This window comes from Podarcis erhardii (assembly GCF_964252035.2).
Source record: "Podarcis erhardii genome assembly, chromosome: W".
Lineage (NCBI taxonomy): Eukaryota > Metazoa > Chordata > Lepidosauria > Squamata > Lacertidae > Podarcis > Podarcis erhardii.
This window is the reverse complement of record NC_138506.1, coordinates 1,590,648-1,609,930: the sequence shown is the minus strand read 5'-3', so window position 1 is coordinate 1,609,930 and position 19,283 is coordinate 1,590,648. Positions and strand designations below refer to the sequence as shown.

The 19,283-nt window shown below is 42.3% G+C and overlaps 1 protein-coding gene across 1 annotated transcript in view; it reads left to right on the top strand.

Moving 5' to 3' along the window:
* Positions 1-19,283, top strand: part of LOC309333183 (putative helicase senataxin) — a gene marked incomplete at its 5' end in the record, with an annotated part of 68,712 nt that overhangs the window by 8,506 nt on the left and 40,923 nt on the right. Inside the window, 5 exons of the mRNA XM_081846583.1 lie at positions 12,610-12,757; positions 13,676-13,777; positions 14,932-15,047; positions 15,694-15,765; positions 16,972-17,124. Coding sequence (XP_081702709.1) covers positions 12,610-12,757; positions 13,676-13,777; positions 14,932-15,047; positions 15,694-15,765; positions 16,972-17,124 — 591 coding nt within the window. The remainder of the gene's footprint in view (positions 1-12,609; positions 12,758-13,675; positions 13,778-14,931; positions 15,048-15,693; positions 15,766-16,971; positions 17,125-19,283) is intronic.

The window sequence follows — 19,283 nt, the reverse complement described above, 5'->3', positions numbered from 1 at the left end:
ACTAGTTTCTCAGAGCTTTTATCTTTAAAAGCAATTTCCCAGCTGCATTCTTACGACAATATCCCAAAGCTCCCTCTAGAGGGAAACAAGTTCCTTTTATCACTCCTTCCAGCACAGTCCCAAAGGTCCCATACGTAAAATTGTAACAGTTCCTTCCTTCTTTTTAAACGTAAAATTGTAACAGTTCCTTCTTTTTAAACACAAAAACGGACAGTAGAAACAAAGTCTTTCTTTTGTATCTTGACAGCTAGCTTGACAGCTGTCAGATTTGTCTATTCACCGTCAACGGGCTCTCGCAGACCACTCCCTTATCCTTTGATAATTCTGCAATCAAGAGTGGAAATTTTCAAAGATATACCGAAACATCTTTTGGATCTTAGATCCAGTTTTGGAGACCTGGTTGCCCTTCTGAGAAAGAACAAAATTATTTTCAGGTGGGAATTCCCCCAAGGCCTATCCTTTAGCTACAAAGGAAGAAAGATAAAAATAAGATCAGTGGAGGAAAAAGATAAGTTTTTGGGAAACTACGAAGAAGACCTGCAGAAAGGACTTTGGAAAAGAGCCAGAAGCATTGGACAAGAGTTCACCAAAAAAAGGGAAACCAACGCCACTGACTGATATAGACGAACTACTGGGTGAAGTTGGAGGGAAAGCAAAGTAATTACATCATGACACTGCAAGCATTAAGTTGGAATGTTAATGGACTGAATTCCCCGGAAAAGAGGAGGAGAGTATTTCATATTTTTAAAAAAGAACATTTGGACTTGATTTGCTTACAAGAAACACATGTGACAAGGCTACATCGGAAGATTCTGAGTAATAAAAGATTAGGAGAGGAATTTATTTCATCAGATAAAGTTAAGAAAAGAGGAGTAGTACTTTATGCAAAGGAGAGCCTGTCACCGAAATTTTTATTTAAAGATGATCAAGGAAGATTTGTTGCAATTGAAATTCAATTACAAGGAGAGAAGTTTTTGATAGTAGGTATTTATGCACCGAATGAGGGGAAATCGGAATTTTTCAAGAAATTGCATGAAACTTTGATGGATTATTTGGACTATAATATGATCTTGATGGGAGATATGAATGGAGTGGTGTCTACAAATATGGATAAAGCCCAGAGACAGGTGGTGACAAAAGATGGCAGATTACCAAAGATGTTTTTTGAAATGGCTGACAATATGGACCTTGCTGATATTTGGAGAACTAAGAACCCCTTGGGAAGAGAAGGAACTTTCTTCTCTGAAGCCAAAATGACATGGACAAGAATTGACCAAATTTGGGTAACTAGGGGGCTGGCCCCGAAGATAAAAAAAGTGGAAATTTGCCCTAAAACCTGCTCTGACTACAATGCCGTGAAGATGGAAATGACACTAACACCAATTGGTTCCTTTAGATGGGGGATGAATGACTCTTTGTTTAGGAATGAGGAAATGACTAAAAAGGCCCCAAAAAACTTGAGAGACTACTTTGAGATAAATATGAATACCACTACTGAAAAAAGAGTAATTTGGGACGCAAGCAAAGCAGTTATGAGAGGGTTTTTGATACAACAGAATGCAATTAAGAAGAGAGCTCAAAATGAAAAAAAGGAAAAAATCTTGGAGAAAATAAAGGAAGGAGAAAAGAGACTGAGAGCAAAACCAAAATCACAGGAGATCCTGAAAGAGATAAAGCTACATCAAGTACAATATATGAAATTGATGAATCAGGAAATAGAATGGAAGATTAAACAGATGAGACAAAAGACATTTGAATCGGCTAATAAATGCGGGAAACTGCTGGCTTGGCAAATGAAAAAAAGACAAAAACTTAACACTATCACTAATTTGGTAGTGGAGGGAAAGAACATACAGAATCCTGTGGAGATTAGGAAGTGTCTTCAGAAGTATTTTAAACAGCTATATACACAGGAGACCCAGAAAGAAATTGATATTGACCGATTTTTGAAAACAAATGGATTACAAAAAATCTCTCAAGAGAATAAGTTAATGCTAAATTATAAAATAACAGATCAAGAGGTGGAAGGAGCCATTCAGAATATGAAATTAGGCAAATCTCCAGGGCCGGATGGCTTGACTTCAAGATATTATAGATCCTTGAAAGAATGGCTAGTACAGCCTTTGAAGGAAGCTTGTAATGAAATACTGGAGGGAAAAAAGGCACCAGAGTCGTGGAAAGAAGCCTACATTACACTTATACCGAAAACAGAATCGGAGAAGACACAGCTTAAGAACTACCGTCCCATATCTTTACTCAATGTGGATTACAAAATTTTTGCTGAAATTATGGCTAAAAGATTTAAAAAGGTATTGGTAGAAGAAATTCATAAAGACCAAGCGGGCTTTCTCCCGGGGAGAAACTTGTCAGATAACACAAGGAATATAATTAATATTTTAGAAAAATTATAAGTGAATATAAACACTAAAGCAGTTTTGATATTTGTAGATGCGGAGAAAGCCTTTGATAATATTTCTTGGAGTTTCATGAAGAAAAACCTACAGGAAATGGGGGTAGGCCAAGGTTTTGAAAACGGTATAGGTGCAATTTATTCAGAACAAAAAGCTAAGTTAATTGTGAATAATGTAGTTACAGAAGAGTTTAAGATTGAGAAAGGAACACGACAGGGTTGCCCAATCTCTCCATTGCTTTTTATATCGGTCCTGGAGGTTCTGCTTAATATGATTAGAAAGGACCAATTGGTTAAAGGTATACAACTCGGAGCTAAACTGTATAAATTGAAAGCTTTTGCTGATGATTTAGTCTTGACATTACAGGAGCCAGAATCTAGTACTAAAAGAGTATTGCAATTAATTCAAGAATTTGGTCAGGTTGCGGGATTTAAGTTGAACAAGCTGAAAACTAAGGTGTTAGAGAAAAATTTAACAGTGATTGAGAAAGAGAGGTTTCAGAAGGAGACAGGATTAACATTGGTTAAGAAAGTGAAATACCTGGGGGTTAATATGACTGCTAAGAATGTGAATTTATTTAAAGATAATTATGAAAAATGTTGGATGGAAGTGAAAAAGGATCTAGAAATATGGTCAAAATTGAAGTTATCATTGCTGGGCCAAATTGCTGCGATAAAGATGAATGTATTGCCTAGGATGCTGTTTTTGTTTCAAACATTGCAAATTCTGGACAAGATGGACTGTTTCAAGAAATGGCAGAGAGATATTTCTAGATTTGTCTGGCAGGGCAAGAAACCTCGAATAAAATTTAAGATTTTAACTGATGCTAAAGAAAGAGGTGGATTTGCCCTGCCAGACCTTAAGCTTTATTATGAATCAGCTGCATTTTGTTGGCTGAAAGAATGGCTGCTTCTTGAAAACACGGACATTTTGGATTTAGAAGGTTTTAATAATGTTTTTGGATGGCATGCATACTTGTGGTACGACAAGGTCAAAGCACATAAAGCGTTTAAAAACCATATTGCCATTAATTTTGTTTTTAACTCATTTTTATAATGTTTTATAATGTTGTATTGTTTTAGTGTTGTTAGCCGCCCTGAGCCCGGCTTCGGCTGGGGAGGGCGGGATATAAATAAAATTTATTATTATTATTATTATTATTATATTGTCAGGAAAGCACTGTTTAATGTCTGGATAAGATATAAGGACTTGCTTGAAAGTAAAACGCCAAGGTGGTTGTCACCAATGGAGGCTAAGGCTCTGAAAAAACTCAATATGGAGGCAAATTGGCCGAAATATTGGGAAATTTTGGAGCAAGAAGGAGACAGATTATATAATCATATAATCATAGAATCATAGAATCATAGAGTTGGAAGAGACCACAAGGGCCATCGAGTCCAACCCCCTGCCAAGCAGGAAACACCATCAGAGCACTCCTGACATATGGTTGTCAAGCCTCTGCTTAAAGACCTCCAAAGAAGGAGACTCCACCACACTCCTTGGCAGCAAATTCCACTGTCGAACAGCTCTTACTGTCAGGAAGTTCTTCCTAATGTTTAGGTGGAATCTTTTTTCTTGTAGTTTGGAGCCATTGCTCCGTGTCCGCTTCTCTGGAGCAGCAGAAAACAACCTTTCTCTCTCCTCTATGTGACATCCTTTTATATATTTGAACATGGCTATCATATCACCCCTTAACCTCCTCTTCTCCAGGCTAAACATGCCCAGCTCCCTTAGCCGTTCCTCATAAGGCATCGTTTCCTCATAAGGCATCGTTTCCAGATTAAAACTGCAGAGTTTTGACAAACTAAAAAACAAAGTACGAGATTGGCTTCATTATTATCAAATAATGGAGGTTTATAATTTGAACAAGAAAATTGGCTTTCAGGTGGAAAAATCAAAATTGGAAACAGAATTGTTAGATCCTAAAACTAAGAATTTGTCAAGAATGTATAACTTGCTGCTTAAATGGAATACTCAGGATGAAACGGTGAAATCTGCTATGATTAAATGGGCACAAGATCTTGGACATAACATTATGATGGCTGACTGGGAACAGTTATGGACCACTGGTATGAAGTTCACGGCATGTAATGCCTTATCATTTGCCCGATAATAAATGTTGGAAATGTAGAGAGATTGAAGGTACATTCTTTCACCTTTGGTGGACGTGCCCAAAGATTAAGACCTTCTGGGAGATGATCTATAATGAAATGAAAAAGGTATTTAAATATACCTTCCAGAAGAAACCAGAGGCCTTTCTCTTGGGCATGGTCGGCCAATTGGTGCGAAAGGAGGATAGAACTTTTTTTATGTACGCCACAACAGCAGCAAGAATACTCATCGCAAAGTATTGGAAGACACAAGATCTACCCACCCGGGAAGAATGGCAGATGAAGGTGATGGAGTACATGGAACTGGCTGAGATGACTGGCAGAATCTGGGACCAAGGAGAAGAGTCGGTGGAAGAAGATTGGAAAAAAATTAAAGTTTATCTTCAAAAATATTGCAAAATTGAGGATTGTTAGAAAGATGTTGGGAAAAGGAAATTGTGTGGTTTTAGTAGAAATGACATAAAGGATTAAGTAAAAATGAGTTGGTGAAAGAGAGAATGTAAAATTTATAGTATATTAAGACAAATTATTAAGATAAAAATAAGGTTGGAAGGATTTGCTGAAACAACAAATTGAATTAGAATACAAAAATGGGAGGTGTGAGGAGGTCAAGGAAATAAGTGAAGGTAAGCAAGTGATGTACAGGTTTGATTTGTGTTTTTTTTCCTTTTTTCTTCTGTTTTCTGGCTTTTGATGATTTTTTTATATATATGTATTGTTTTTTCTTTTTTATCACTGATTGTTGTTATTCTCTTTTTTTTCTGTAATCTTTAAAACCCTAATAAAAATTTTATTTAAATAAATAAATAAATAAATAAATCCAGTCAAAGGCGACTATGGGGTGTGGCGCTCATCTCGCTTCAGGCTGAGGGAGCCGGTGTTTGTTCACAGACAGCTTTCCGGGTCATGCGGCCAGCATGACTAACCACTTCTGGCGCAACGGGACACCGTGATAAGTGCCAGAGCGCACGGAAACACAATTTACCTTCCTGCTGCAGTGTTATCTACTTATCTACTCACGCTGGTGCACTTTCAAAGTGCTGGGTTGGCAGGAGCTTGGACAAAGCAATGGGAGCTCAGAGGCTCAGTGGTTTAGACCACAGCGCAACCCACATCCCTTGGACCCCATTTGTTGGGATGTGAATAGATGCTAGGAAAGGACAATATCTAATAAATATATCCTCTGCTAGGATCTATTCACATCCCAACACTTTCTTCTCTTTTAATTGGGCCTGTTCTTGTCCATTTTGTACTTGCAAGGAACCAGTTCTTCCAGGACGCGGCACCTACTCTCTGGAATCCCCTGCCCACTGAAATTAAGCAGGTGCCTTCCTTGTACCATTTTAGACATACTCAAAACATTTCCATTTAGGCAAGCCTACCCAGCTGTACAATTTTATTATGTACATTTGTTGTTGTTTTTTTTTTAAAAAAAAAATGTTGATTTTTATCTCTTTCTTTTATCGCTTTATTATTTTACTATTTTTAAAGTCTGATTTTTTTTGCTATTTTGTATGAATGTTTTATTTCACTCTATGTATATATTTTTTAATTAAGCAGTATATAAAACATGTTAAATAAAAAAAACAGAAAATATGCAGGCTTCTTAGATCACGGACTGCAGTTTCTTGAAGATGGACTTCTGGCAAGCGATGGGCTGCACCTCACAACAGTTGGGAGGAATGTTTTTGCCAAAAATCTCAGAAACCTCATCAGGAGGGCTTTAAACTGACTAATGTGGGGGAGGAAGACAGTGCTCCTGAAGGTAGGAGTCTATCAATTGATGAAGATGATCATCCAAATGTCATAGACCAAATGGAGCAAACAGCACACAGACCTAGTGGTGGGAGGAAAAAATCCTTAAATAAGAGACACGGGGGAATGATTAATGGACTTCAATGTCTGTACACTAATGCGCAAAGCATGGGAAATAAACAAGATGAGCTTGAGCTCTTGGTACAGCAAACTAAATATGACATAATAGGCATCACTGAAACCTGGTGGGATAAGTCCCACGACTGGAATGTAATAATGGAGGGATACAATCTATTTCAGAGAAACAGACCAGACAAGAAAGGAGGAGGAGTGGCGTTATATGTCAGGGATGTGTATACCTGTGAAGAGATCCAAGATTTAGAACCTCAAAGCCAAAGTGAGAGCATTTGGGTCAAAATTAAGCGAGAGAAGAATAACTGTGACCTCATTGTGGGAGTTTACTATAGATCCCCAAGCCAAACGGAGGACATAGATGATGCCTTCCTGGAACAGATGGCCAAGCATGCAAAAGGAAGGGAGATAGTAGTAATGGGGGACTTCAATTACCCGGATATTTGCTGGATGTCAAACTCAGCCAAGAGCATAAGGTCAAACAGATTCCTCACTGGCCTTGCAGACAACTTCATTGTCCAGAAAGTGGGAGAAGCAACAAGAGGAACAGCCATTTTAGATCTGGTCCTAACCAATGTTGATGACCTGGTTAGTGGGGTAGAAGTGGAAGGATCATTAGGCGCGAGTGATCATGCTCTTCTGAAGTTTACTATACAGCGGAAAGGAGCAGCCAAGCATACTAGGACTCAATTTCTTGACTTTAAGAAAGCCGACTTCATAAAACTTAGGGAAGTGCTGGGTGAGATCCCATGGACAGTAATACTAAAAGGAAAGGGAGTTCATGATGGCTGGGAGTTTCTTAAGAGGGAGATAGTAAAAGCACAACTTCAGGCAATACCAATGAGACGGAAACATGGAAGGTGCCTAAAGAAGCCAGAGTGGCTATCTAAAGAACTTTTAACTGAGTTAAGATTAAAAAAGGATGTGTACAAAAAATGGAAAAGGGGGGAAACCACCAAAGAGGAATTCAAACAAATAGCCAGCACGTGTAGACACAAAGTCAGAAAAGCTAAAGCACAGAATGAACTCAGGCTTGCTAGAGAGGTTAAAAGCAACAAAAAAGGCTTTTATGGGTATGTTTGTAGCAAAAGGAAGAACAAAGAAACAGTGGGGTCACTCAGAGGAGAAGATGGTGAAATGCAAACGGGACACAGAAAGGGCTGAACTCCTCAATGCCGGACTTCCGGGTTAGCGCGAACGGCTAATGGCGGATTCCCTCCGAGCTCCGGAGGGAATCGGCTCTGCTGAAGACGGGTCTTGCCGTGCCGGCGACACGGGGACCCTCAGAAACCGCAGGCGCGGAAGCCTGCGGACTTGGTGACTCGGTGGGCACCTTAAGCGCCCTCCCTGACCCACGAAGAGCCTTTTTAAAGGCTACGGAGAGGGTACGGAGAGTGGCGTGGTGCTGAGAGTAGACCGCTACTTCAGTGGAGCGAAGCCGCAAGCCATGGCCGGAGAGCGCTGACTTTCTTCCCAAAATTTGGACTGGATAACAAAGGACCCGTGAGTAGTGGAATTTGGACTTTAAAAAATTCTTATCCTTTGAATTCGGCACGACCGGGGGATGTGTTAAAGGGAAGTCCGCACCCCCTCTACTTATAGACGATTTAAAGCAAGGAACGGAGAATTAAGGCGGAATGAATACTGTTTTGATGATTTAAAAGTTTTTCACAAATTTGATAGAAGAAGATTTTGTGCTGGAGAGAAAGGGAGGAACTTTGGAACTTTGTGTGTAATCCCCCCCAAAACCCGGGAGTGTCCTGTTTGGGTGCCGGAGGAAGAAGTGAAAGGAGTTTGACAGCTGTCAAAGAAGCTGTCAAACGGACGGACAAAGTAAAGAATTTTGTTATTTAACAACTCTCTGAATTAAAGGTGATACATTTGAACTGAGGCGATTGGAAACAAAGTACTGATAATAACAAAGTAACAGATTATTGGAAAAGGACTACTAAATAACCGAAAGCCCCCTAGGGGGAATTAGTGACATTACAATGGCTGCAGAGGGAAAATTACTGGCGGAGATAGAAAAAATGTTCTTTCTCGTGGGAATCCTGCAAGAGCAGAGTATGGCTCTGAGTAAAGTATTTATGACCTTGAATTCTGAAACAAACAACTCTGCTGAATGCACAAAGGAGATGTATGACAAAAACTCTGCAGCTGAGCAGGAAGAGATGCCTTTGGAATTGACAGAGAAGAAAGAAGGAGTGCAGACACTACAAGTGGAAAATATCAACCAGGAATCTACATTGTTAGAGTATGAGCAAGAAGACCTTTGGATTACAAACCTGCGAAAGATGAGAAAGAAGAAGAGGGAAGTCCCTGGAGTACTTGGAATATTAAAACTAAAAAGAATAAAGCAACATGATTGGGACTTTCCTCTTGAGTATGGAAAAGTAGATGATCCTTCGCAGCAAACACTTTTTAACATTCTGGATGAAAGAAAATATGATGTGACTCTGACTGAACTCCTTCGGGGTCTTAGGACCAACAAAGAGGACTACCAATATAGTTGGCAGAGAGGGACTGACAGAGAATCAGACGCCTCGGACGTGAGGAATCCGGGCTAAGAACTATTTTTTGTTTGTTTTTTGGACATTTGTTTGGGAAGGGACAGAAACCGGGGCGGGGGGGGAGAGAGAATAGAACTATAAAACGTTATGATTTGTTTTATTTGGTCAATGTGACCTATAATTAATATAATAAAGGGAAAATTTGTGGAAGGGAAGTTAGATCGACCTTAAAAAAAAAAAAGAAATTAATGATTATAAGAGAATTGGATAAGTTGAATATAGATAAACAAAAAGAATTAAATTTTTAAAAGCAATATGAATATGTTTAAGAGGTTAGGTAAGAACTTGCTGAATTAAATTATTGGAACTGGGATGTAAGAGGAGGGGGTGGGGGGAAGTCAATGAAAGTGGGTAAAGAAAATTAGGGTATGTAATTGTATTTGTGTGTTTTTGTCTTTGTGTGTGTGTTTGTTGTTATAAAATGTAAAAACCCAATAAAAATTATTAAAAAAAATAATAATGAACTCCTCAATGCCTTCTTTGCCTCAGTCTTCTCCGATAAAGAAAACAATGCCCGACCTGAAGAATTTCGAGCAAATGATTCAGCAGAGGAAACACAGCCTAGAATAACTAAGGAGATAGTACAAGAATACTTGGCTAGTTTAGATGTATTCAAGTCTCCAGGGCCAGATGAACTGCATCCAAGAGTATTAAAAGAACTGGCAGATGTGATCTCAGAACCACTGGCAGTCATCTTCGAGAATTCCTGGAGAACAGGCGAAGTCCCGGCAGACTGGAGGAGGGCAAATGTTGTCCCTATTTTCAGAAAGGGGAAAAGAGAGGACCCAAATAATTACCGCCCAGTCAGTCTGACATCAATACCAGGGAAGATTCTGGAGCAGATCATTAAACAAACAGTCTGTGAGCACCTAGAAAGGAATAAATACTGTGATCACCAATAGTCAGCATGGATTTCTGAAAAATAAGTCATGTCAGACTAACCTGATCTCGTTTTTTGACAGAATTACAACCCTGGTAGATGAAGGGAACGCAGTGGATGTAGCCTACCTTGATTTCAGCAAGGCATTTGACAAGGTGCCCCATGATATTCTTGTAAAGAAGCTGGTAAAATGCGGTCTTGACTATGCTACCACTCAGTGGATTTGTAACTGGCTGAGTGACCGAACCCAAAGGGTGCTCATCAATGGTTCCTCTTCATCCTGGAGAAGAGTGACTAGTGGGGTGCCACAGGGTTCTGTCTTGGGCCCGGTCTTATTCAACATCTTTATCAACGACTTGGATGATGGACTCAAGGGCATCCTGATCAAATTTGCAGATGACACCAAACTGGGAGGGGTGGCTAACACCCCAGAGGACAGGATCACACTGCAAAACGACCTTGACAGATTAGAGAACTGGGCCAAAACAAACAAGATGAATTTTAACAGGGAGAAATGTCAAGTATTGCACTTGGGCAAAAAAAATGAGAGACACAAATACAAGATGGGTGACAGCTGGCTTGAGAGCAGTACATGTGAAAAGGATCTAGGAGTCTTGGTTGACCACAAACTTGACATGAGCCAACAGTGTGGCGCGGCAGCTAAAAAAGCCAATGCAATTCTGGGCTGCATCAATAGGAGTATAGCATCTAGATCAAGGGAAGTAATAGTGCCACTGTATTCTGCTCTGGTCAGACCTCACCTGGAATACTGTGTCCAGTTCTGGGCACCACAGTTCAAGAAGGACACAGGCAAACTGGAACGTGTCCAGAGGAGGGCAACCAAAATGGTCAAAGGCCTGGAAACGATGCCTTATGAGGAACGGCTGAGGGAGCTGGGCATGTTTAGCCTGGAGAAGAGGAGGTTAAGGGGTGATATGATAGCCATGTTCAAATATATAAAAGGATGTCACATAGAGGAGGGGGAAAGGTTGTTTTCTGCTGCTCCAGAGAAGCGGACACGGAGCAATGGTTCCAAACTACGAGAAAGAAGATTCCACCTAAACATTAGGAAGAACTTCCTGACAGTAAGAGCTGTTCGACAGTGGAATTTGCTGCCAAGGAGTGTGGTGGAGTCTCCTTCTTTGGAGGTCTTTAAGCAGAGGCTTGACAACCATATGTCAGGAGTGCTCTGATGGTGTTTCCTGCTTGGCAGGGGGTTGGACTCGATGGCCCTTGTGGTCTCTTCCAACTCTATGATTCTATGATTCTAGGCACTGTTTTTCTTTGGACAGAAATGCAGTGGTAGCTCGGGTTACATACGCTTCAGGTTACATACGCTTCAGGTTACAGACTCCGCTAACCCAGAAATAGTGCTTCAGGTTAAGAACTTTGCTTCAGGATAAGAACAGAAATTGTGCTCCGGCAGCGCAACGGCAGCAGGAGGCCCCATTAGCTAAAGTGGTGCTTCAGGTTAAGAAAGGACCTCCGGAAGAAATTAAGTACGTAACCAGAGGTAGCACTGTAAAATGCTGGAGAATACTAAGCCTTCTAAATTGCTATGTATTGGGTCACACAAGGACACAAAAGATGCAAGAGGAGGGGGGAAAGTGACAACTCTAAATGGTTAAGGACTCCTTTTTTCGTGTCATTTTCCTTTAAAAATAAATTTCAGAGTGCACATCTGGGGTGTATCTATAGGAGGCAGTGATGTTAAAAGAGGATTGGATAAATTCATGGAAGGGCAATCAATGGCTTTTTGCCATGATGGCTAGGCTATGCTCTGTTTCCATTGTCAGAGGCAGTAATCCTTCTGAATACTAGTTTCTTGAAACCACAGGAGGGGAAGGTACTCGTATGCTCATGTTTTGCTCTCTGGTTTCCCACAGGCATCTGGGTGGCCCCCATGGGAACAGGATGCTGGACTAGATGGGTCATTGGAGTAGTCCAGCAGGCTCTTTTTAGTCCTACTTGGAATAGATCCTTTGAAATTACTGTGCATGAGTAACATAGGCCCCATAATTTTAATGTGTGCACTTTGAATAAAACTTAGTTGGTGTTATGTACTGAGTTGAATAGGATCCAAAATGCAGCAGTCTGATTGGTCCGCAGGAGCCACCCAATCCAGCTCCAGGTGGAAGTGAATCTGCAACCTGATTGGCCTACAGGAGAATCCCGGAATTAGCCAATCACGTGCGACCCATTGTTTAAATAATGTATATAAAGCAGACGGTTTGGGGGAACTTCCATTCCTCGCTACGATGAGCTGAATAAAGAGCATGAAATCCACACTCGACTCCGAGTATATTTCAGTTGGATATGACCCTTGGGCTTTAAAAAGGGACTTTGATCTAAAAAGGTGGAAGACGACTACCCTGCATTATTGCACTTAACTTTTTCTCAGTCTTCTTTATGCCCAGAGTGCAGAACTAGAACTAATGGCTAAATATTAGAGGGTACTTCACAGGGGCAGGAGCTTTTCAAAAGTGCACAGGACTGCCTCTGGAGGTGGGCAGGCTTTCCATTACAGTGGGTCTTTTACCCAGCTATTTTTTCAGGGATGTTGTGGTTGCATCCTGCATTTTAGACCCTTTGTCCGGCAGGGGATTGGACTAGATGACCTCTGAAAGACCCAACTTCAATTACCGTATGCACCCCTAGTCTGGGCATGACTATATGGTTGATTTGTTTCAATGGGTATATTCTAGGTATATTTTACAACCCTATGACTTTTTTTTTCTTTAAATCTCCAGAGATCTGGGAAAGAGAATCCTGTACAAAGCAAGATCAAGAGGAACCGTGTGCTGGTCTGTGCTCCGTCCAACGCTGCTCTAGATCACCTCATGAAAATAATGATTGTTGAGTTCAAGGGAAAATGTCAGGACAAGGAAAAGCCTTTGGGTATGATGAGTTCTTGGCCAGTTCTCATCTGTGGAATTCATAGCTGGAGGGAGCAATTGGCTTGGTCATAACTGAAGAATAAGACATTATTTCGTGTTTAAGTCACTTAGACGCTCCCCCACCTGCCAGTATAGGCAGTGGGTGCTTTGCTTTTCCGAAGGCATTTGTCCTTGCAGAGAATCCATCTGAAATCCTTTGGGACAGGGTTGGATCTTGGTGGTGGACCATGTGTTTGGCATGCTGAAGTCCCCCAGTCTAATCTCCCTGATGCCCTCTGTTTATCCTGTAGACTCCAAGCAAAGCCTTTCTTGTACATCCTTACACTTTTTAAAGGTTCTTTGGGATCCTTTTAGTGCTGCACTTACCTACTAAAAGCTTTGCTGCACTTATTTTTACTGGTTTTAGTGTTGTATTTTTATTTTGTTGTTTGTCTTGTTTTCTGTAAGCTGCCCTAAGGGTGTCTGCAGCAAAAGAACCTTGACGAGGAACGAGTTTCATAGTTAACTGTGCACTGTGTGAATAAGTAATTTTTAAAATCTGTCCTAAGACTTCCAGCATTTAGCATTTTAAGATACCCACGAGTTCCAGTGTTATGAGACAGAGGGAGAAACTTTTCTGTAGCCACTCTCTCCATGCCTTGCATAATTCTATAAACATCTGGCTTGTTGCCTCTTGCCTTTTCTCTAAACCAAAAAGTCCCAAATGTTACAACCTTTCCTTGTAGGGGAGTTGCTGTATCCCCTTGGTCATTTTGGTTGCCATTTTTTGAATTTTTTTCTAACTCTTATTGAGGATGTGCAAGATACAGATTTCAGGATTTGCTAAGCAGATCAAAAGTATTTATTTGCCAAATGTCTTTCTAGTTTAAAAAAGCTAGCTGTACTTCAGCAGGGCTCTAAGTGTCTGTTTCACACCCAGGAAACTGTGGTGACATCAACCTGGTGAGGCTGGGGGAAGAAAAATTGATCAGCAAGGACGTACAGAAATTCAGTCTGGATGCCCAGGCCAATCGCAGAATGGGTGAGTAGTTTGTAAAGGGTTCCTCCCTCACACCATTTGCTGTCTCCTAATTAGTCTGCTTAACAGTGGGGTTCAAAAGCTGGTTCTTCATAGCCCCCAGTCTCTGTTCTATCTGGGACAGACCTTTCCCAGATTGTGAGCAGGGATGAAATCCCGTAACACCATCCTATCCCTCCCATCCTATCCTGGTCTGCAGCCAAAGATGTTTATTTTATCAAATATATACTCTGGCTTTTACTCTGGCTTTATCTAAGCATAATTCAACAATAAAGCATCACACACAAAACAAAAAATATAACTGAAATCACTTCAGCTATAAAGTCTTCTTAAAAATCATTCCCAGCAGTTTTAAATCAGTTTCGTAATTGGGGTATAACAGGAACCTCTGGGCTGTAATGTTAGTAGACCCATTGAAATCAATGGAGCTGACTGCCACTGGATATTGTTATAAAGATTGGGTGTCACCCCCCACTCTGCTAAGCAGTAGCAAAATTCTAGGCGGTGTTCCAGGTGCTCACCCAGGATCTGTGTTCCTTTGAGAATCAAGGTGCGGCAGAGGCTTGTGTAGCTTTAAGAAATATGATTTATTCACATATTTACACCTGAGTTTAGATAAAGGGAGTCCAGATCTTACAGCATGGTCATCTCAAGAAGGGCTTGTTCCCTGTTCTCCCAGCCTGCCTGCTCAAGATGGAACTTTCTCTCTCTGCCTCCCTTTTTTCTTCCCAGCACACCTTGCTAAAGGCACTCTTTTCATGTTACCTCAAATACAGTCACCCAGGGAAGCCTTCTAAATCCCTGGTTACTGTTCACACCTCAGGACAGTGGGGAAGGACAGCTCTCTTGCATTGCCAATGGCCCTTAATGGCCCTGTATTGTTTCTTAATTGCCATAGCTTGGCTAGGTCATTTTGCATAGGCTAGCCCAGGAATTCCTCTGCAGCTTGTATATTCCTTACCATTTATTAATTAAACCTTACCATTTATTAATTTCTAGGGATCCCCCCACCATATAACAATATAACAGTATAAACCCACAGTTTAATGAATGTCAGAAGCATTGAATTTCAGTGTGAGAATGGTAAGCAACCAAAGTTCCATTTTGAAAGTGGGATATAAATTTCTAAATTAAAAGCATTTGGTTGGATTCCTTAGGCCGAGCAGCTCTTGGGAAAGATCAAGACATCCACAAGCGGAAGAAAGAGATAGATCAACGACTGGATGCTCTTTCTTGCCAGTGTGCTATAGACGAAAGCCAAAGCAAAGAGAAGGTACTTGTTAGTTGCCATGGGTAATTTGACCAGGATTATTATATCCTACTCAGTCTGTCCGGTAGGCTGTGGTCTGAAACTGTAGTTCAGACATGCTCTTCAGTTAAAAGTGTGAAGGCTTGGAGGCACAGCGGATGGGCTGAAACCTGATGTGGGGTAGTGGGGAGACACATGTTTTACTTGCTCAAATGTTCAGTCTTCAGTTAAAGTGGGGATCAAGTAGCAGGGAGGCTGTTCAGAACTTTTTTTTCTTTCCGTAAGCAGCCCTATATTGAGTCAGAAAATAGATCCATCTAGCTCAGGCTTCCTCAAGCTCGGCCCTCCAGATGTTTTGAGACTACAGTTCCCATCATCCCTGGCCACTGGTTCTGCTAGCCTGACCACTGGTTCATGGGAGTTGTAGGCCAAAAACATCGGGAGTGCTGAGGTTCAGGAAGCCTGATCTAGCTCATTATTGTCAACATTGACAGGCAGCAACTCTCCAGGGTTTCAGACAGGGTTACCTAGAGATACCATTGGGGATTGAATCTGGGACCTTTTGCATCCAAAGTAGATGCTCTACCACTGAGCTATGCCCTTCCCCATGATTGGTTGAGTTTTCATGTCAAAAACGAGTAAATTCCCACCCACCTCATCTTTCTTTCAGAAACAACAGTTAGAGCAGGAAACTCGCAGGCTTGCAGAAGAGAGCAAGAGGCTCACTGTTCAACTGAAGGAGGTATGAGTTTCATCACTAAGATGCTCTTAAAAACAACCTTGGTGAATTGCTTCATCTCATCATGCAAAAAAGTGCTTGTGTCTTGGATTAGCTCCAGCTAGGAAATCAGAATATCTCTCCTGTTAGTACAGATCACTGATTGTGCTGCTACTCTGTTGCACATCAGCCACGTGCCATTATCTCAGCCAAATCATAGACTAGGGTTGCCATAGGTCTGGGAAATCCTGGACATGTCATCTTTTGTTGGGCCAACATGCCCCCCCCCCCGGGGGGGATTTTTACATTTTAAAGGAAGTGTCTGGGTTGGGGGGGCTGGTTTGTTTGTTTGTGTTTGGCTTGGGCATGGGAGGCTTGGGCTGGTGGCTCAGGCTGCTCTGCACGCTGCGGCCGCTGCCAGCCCAAGCCAGGGAAAGAGGCAACCCTATCCTAGACACTTAAGAATTTTTGCGGGGCTCAGAGATCATCTAGTCTAACATCCTGCTTTACGTTCAGCTATTCAGGTTCCTGTCTGTGCCTTGAAAAGCACATAGAGCCAAAAGAGGAAGTTAGAAGTGTGGCACTTTCTCCCACTTCCTCTTTCAGCTCTATGGACTGTATACAATTAATTTTTACCCATTTAGATTAATGAGCCTAATGGGCTCGTCATGTTCATTCACTGGATTGGATACAACCCTATGTGCTTTCCAAGCTGGGTTAGGGTAACTTTCCTCACCACCTCATGCCATAGAAGGTGAGGCTGTGGCTTGGTGGGCACCGAGAGCAATTCTAAGGGGCACTGTTGCATTCCTGAGCACCACATGGGTGAACACATACACCTTCATACGGACTCTAAGCAGGTATTTGGCTGTGTTTATCCTGAGTCATAGGAGCATTGGGAAGCTGCTTTATACTGAGTCAGGCCATTGATCTAACTTGGTCAGTATTGTTTGCCCTATCTGGAGATATTGGCGATTGAAGCTGACACCTCCTGAATGCAAAATGGGTACCCCTTCACAGAACTATGGCCTGTCATTTTAGCATCCAATCCAGTTCTTCTTCTAAAAGCAGCTGACTTCATCTTCAACCACACACTGAGCATGGACTTGTTTTGCCTGCCTGACCATGGCTGCTGTTGCAAAAACAAAACAGGCAGCTGAAAGAAAACTGGTCTCTGTCTAAAAATTAGGTGCTCTTAAAAAGGAAGTTCCTGGCTCTTGTGTTTCCCAGGTTTGTGGGCGATCGCAAAGCGACATGAAAACGAACATCATCCTGGAGTCTCACATCATCTGCTGCACACTGAGCACCAGTGGGAGCAGCCTGCTGGGTGCAGTATTCCAGCGGCTGGACTGTGATCCTCTGAGCTGCGTCATCGTGGACATGGTTAGTGGGGGATATAGGCACTACAGTAGCAAGGGCATATTTGGGGCAGGAGGATGGAGGGTGTCTTTAGTACCTTTTACAGATTGCAGAAACAGCCCTGTTCACTTTGGCTGCCTTGTTTTGTATTTATACAAATGTTTCCCCACCACCAGCACCCTCTTCTGACATTAAAAGCCCTCAAGGCAGCTTTTTTGTTTGATGTGTTTTGACTGTTTTTAGTGGTGTTGCCTGCTTTTCCCCTCTTTTTTATTTCAAGGCGTGCATAGGTGGTTTGCCAAAGGGGGGGGGGTGGGCAGACGGGGGAGTCAGATCATTGCCAGTTTTTCTTTTGTGAAATAAGTATTTTCTTGTGTCCTTAACTGTTACTTACCGTATTTTTCGCTCCATAGGGCGCACCGGACCATAGGGTGCACCTAGTTGTTGTTTTTTTTTTGGGGGGGGGGAATAAAGAAAAAAAATTATTCTCCCCCCCCCCCAGCTCCAAAGAGCAAAGAAGCCAAGACAGCGAGTGGGATCCATCCCGCTGGCTGTCTTGGCTTCCTCTTTAGCCACATGCAACCTCTCCAGCCGGGAGAGGCTGCGCGCGGCTTCGTTTTTAGCCGTGGGGCTGGGGCAGGGGAAGCCCCCAAAACAGGTCCAGGAGCGGCGGCAAGATTGTGCGCAACCTCGCCGGAGCTTGCGGGGCTGGGGGCAGGGGAAGCTCGAGCTTCCCCCGACCCCAGCCCCCAGAACAGACAGCTATCCGCAAGCCTTCCGAGTGCAGCGGGAGTTCCCGCCGGGCTTCGAAGGCTTGCGGATAGCTGCCTGAAGCCGGGGGAGCGCAGCGGGAGTTGGCACTGCGCTCCCTGGGTTTCAGGCTGCAGGCTGCTATCCGGCTTCAGGCAGCTATCCGCAAGCTTGCATGCGCTCCATAGGAAAGCCTGCGAAAGCCTGCATTCGCTCCATAGGACGCACACACATTTCCCCTTCATTGTTGGAGGGGAAAATTGCGTCCTATAGAGCGAAAAATACAGTAGATTTCCAAATATGCCCTTGAGCCCAAAAAGGTTGGGGACTCCTTAGGAACATAGGAATGTGCCTTATACTAAATCAGACCATTGGTCCATCTTGCTCAGTATTGTCCACACTGACTTACAGCAGCTCTCCAAGGTTTTAGGCAGGAATCTCTCCCAGCCCTACCTGGAGATGCCAAGGACTGAACCTGGGACCTTCTGCACACAAGACAGCTGCCTTCTGGAGGACATCATGTCAGCTACCCATGAGTAGCCTTAGGCAAGCCCCTCTCTGCAAGAACCTTTTACATAATTACAGAAAGCTCTTTGAATGCTTATGGAAAATCGCTACATAAGTACTAAATAACATTTATGTCAGCGAAGCAGCTCCAGTCAAGCTCTAAGCCTGGGAGGCCATGAACCACTTGATCCAACCAGATGATCACCTGCTAATTCACCTGACCAGCCTAACCCTAATAGCATGTCACAGTGGGGAAAGCATCTCACCTAAATCCCTGATTGGCACTTGTTCTGTAGTGGTTGGTACCGTGGGCCTGGTGTGTGCATGAAGACAAAAAGAGAGAAAGAGGAGGCAAGCTGCTGTGCTTACTGATTAAATGTGTTTCTACTGTTGCTGCTCTATACGTTTCAGAGTACATAACTTCCTTCAGGAGCTTTAAATGCTTACAAATTCCTTAGACCCAGAAACACTCTCTTCTGTAAACCTGAGCTCAGAAAACAGCTCTGAATAATCTGCGAAGCAGCCTTTTTTCCTTTCTGCACCTCTACAATGAATCAGGTTTACAGTTTGCTGTTGGGGTTTTTTTGGTTTTGTTTTTTAAAAAGGCTTTTTAAAAAAACAACACAGTAGCTTGCCTCCTCTTTCTCTGACCCTGGGCCTAATCACTACATTGAAAGCCTTCCTTTTGCTGTTCATCCAGCCCAAGCATGTTGGTGCTGAGCAGCATGCCCCTCACTGAAAATTCTTCCAGAGGAGTCATACCCAAAGATACCTGGGGCAGGAAGGGGTGAGCATGGAATTTTATAGAACTATATTAACAGCTTTATAGAATTATATGAACAGCTGTAGGCTGCCAAGACATGCTTCTCACCTGACAGCCTGATGCCTAAATTAAGTGTCCGCATTATAAATGTAGGCCATCACTT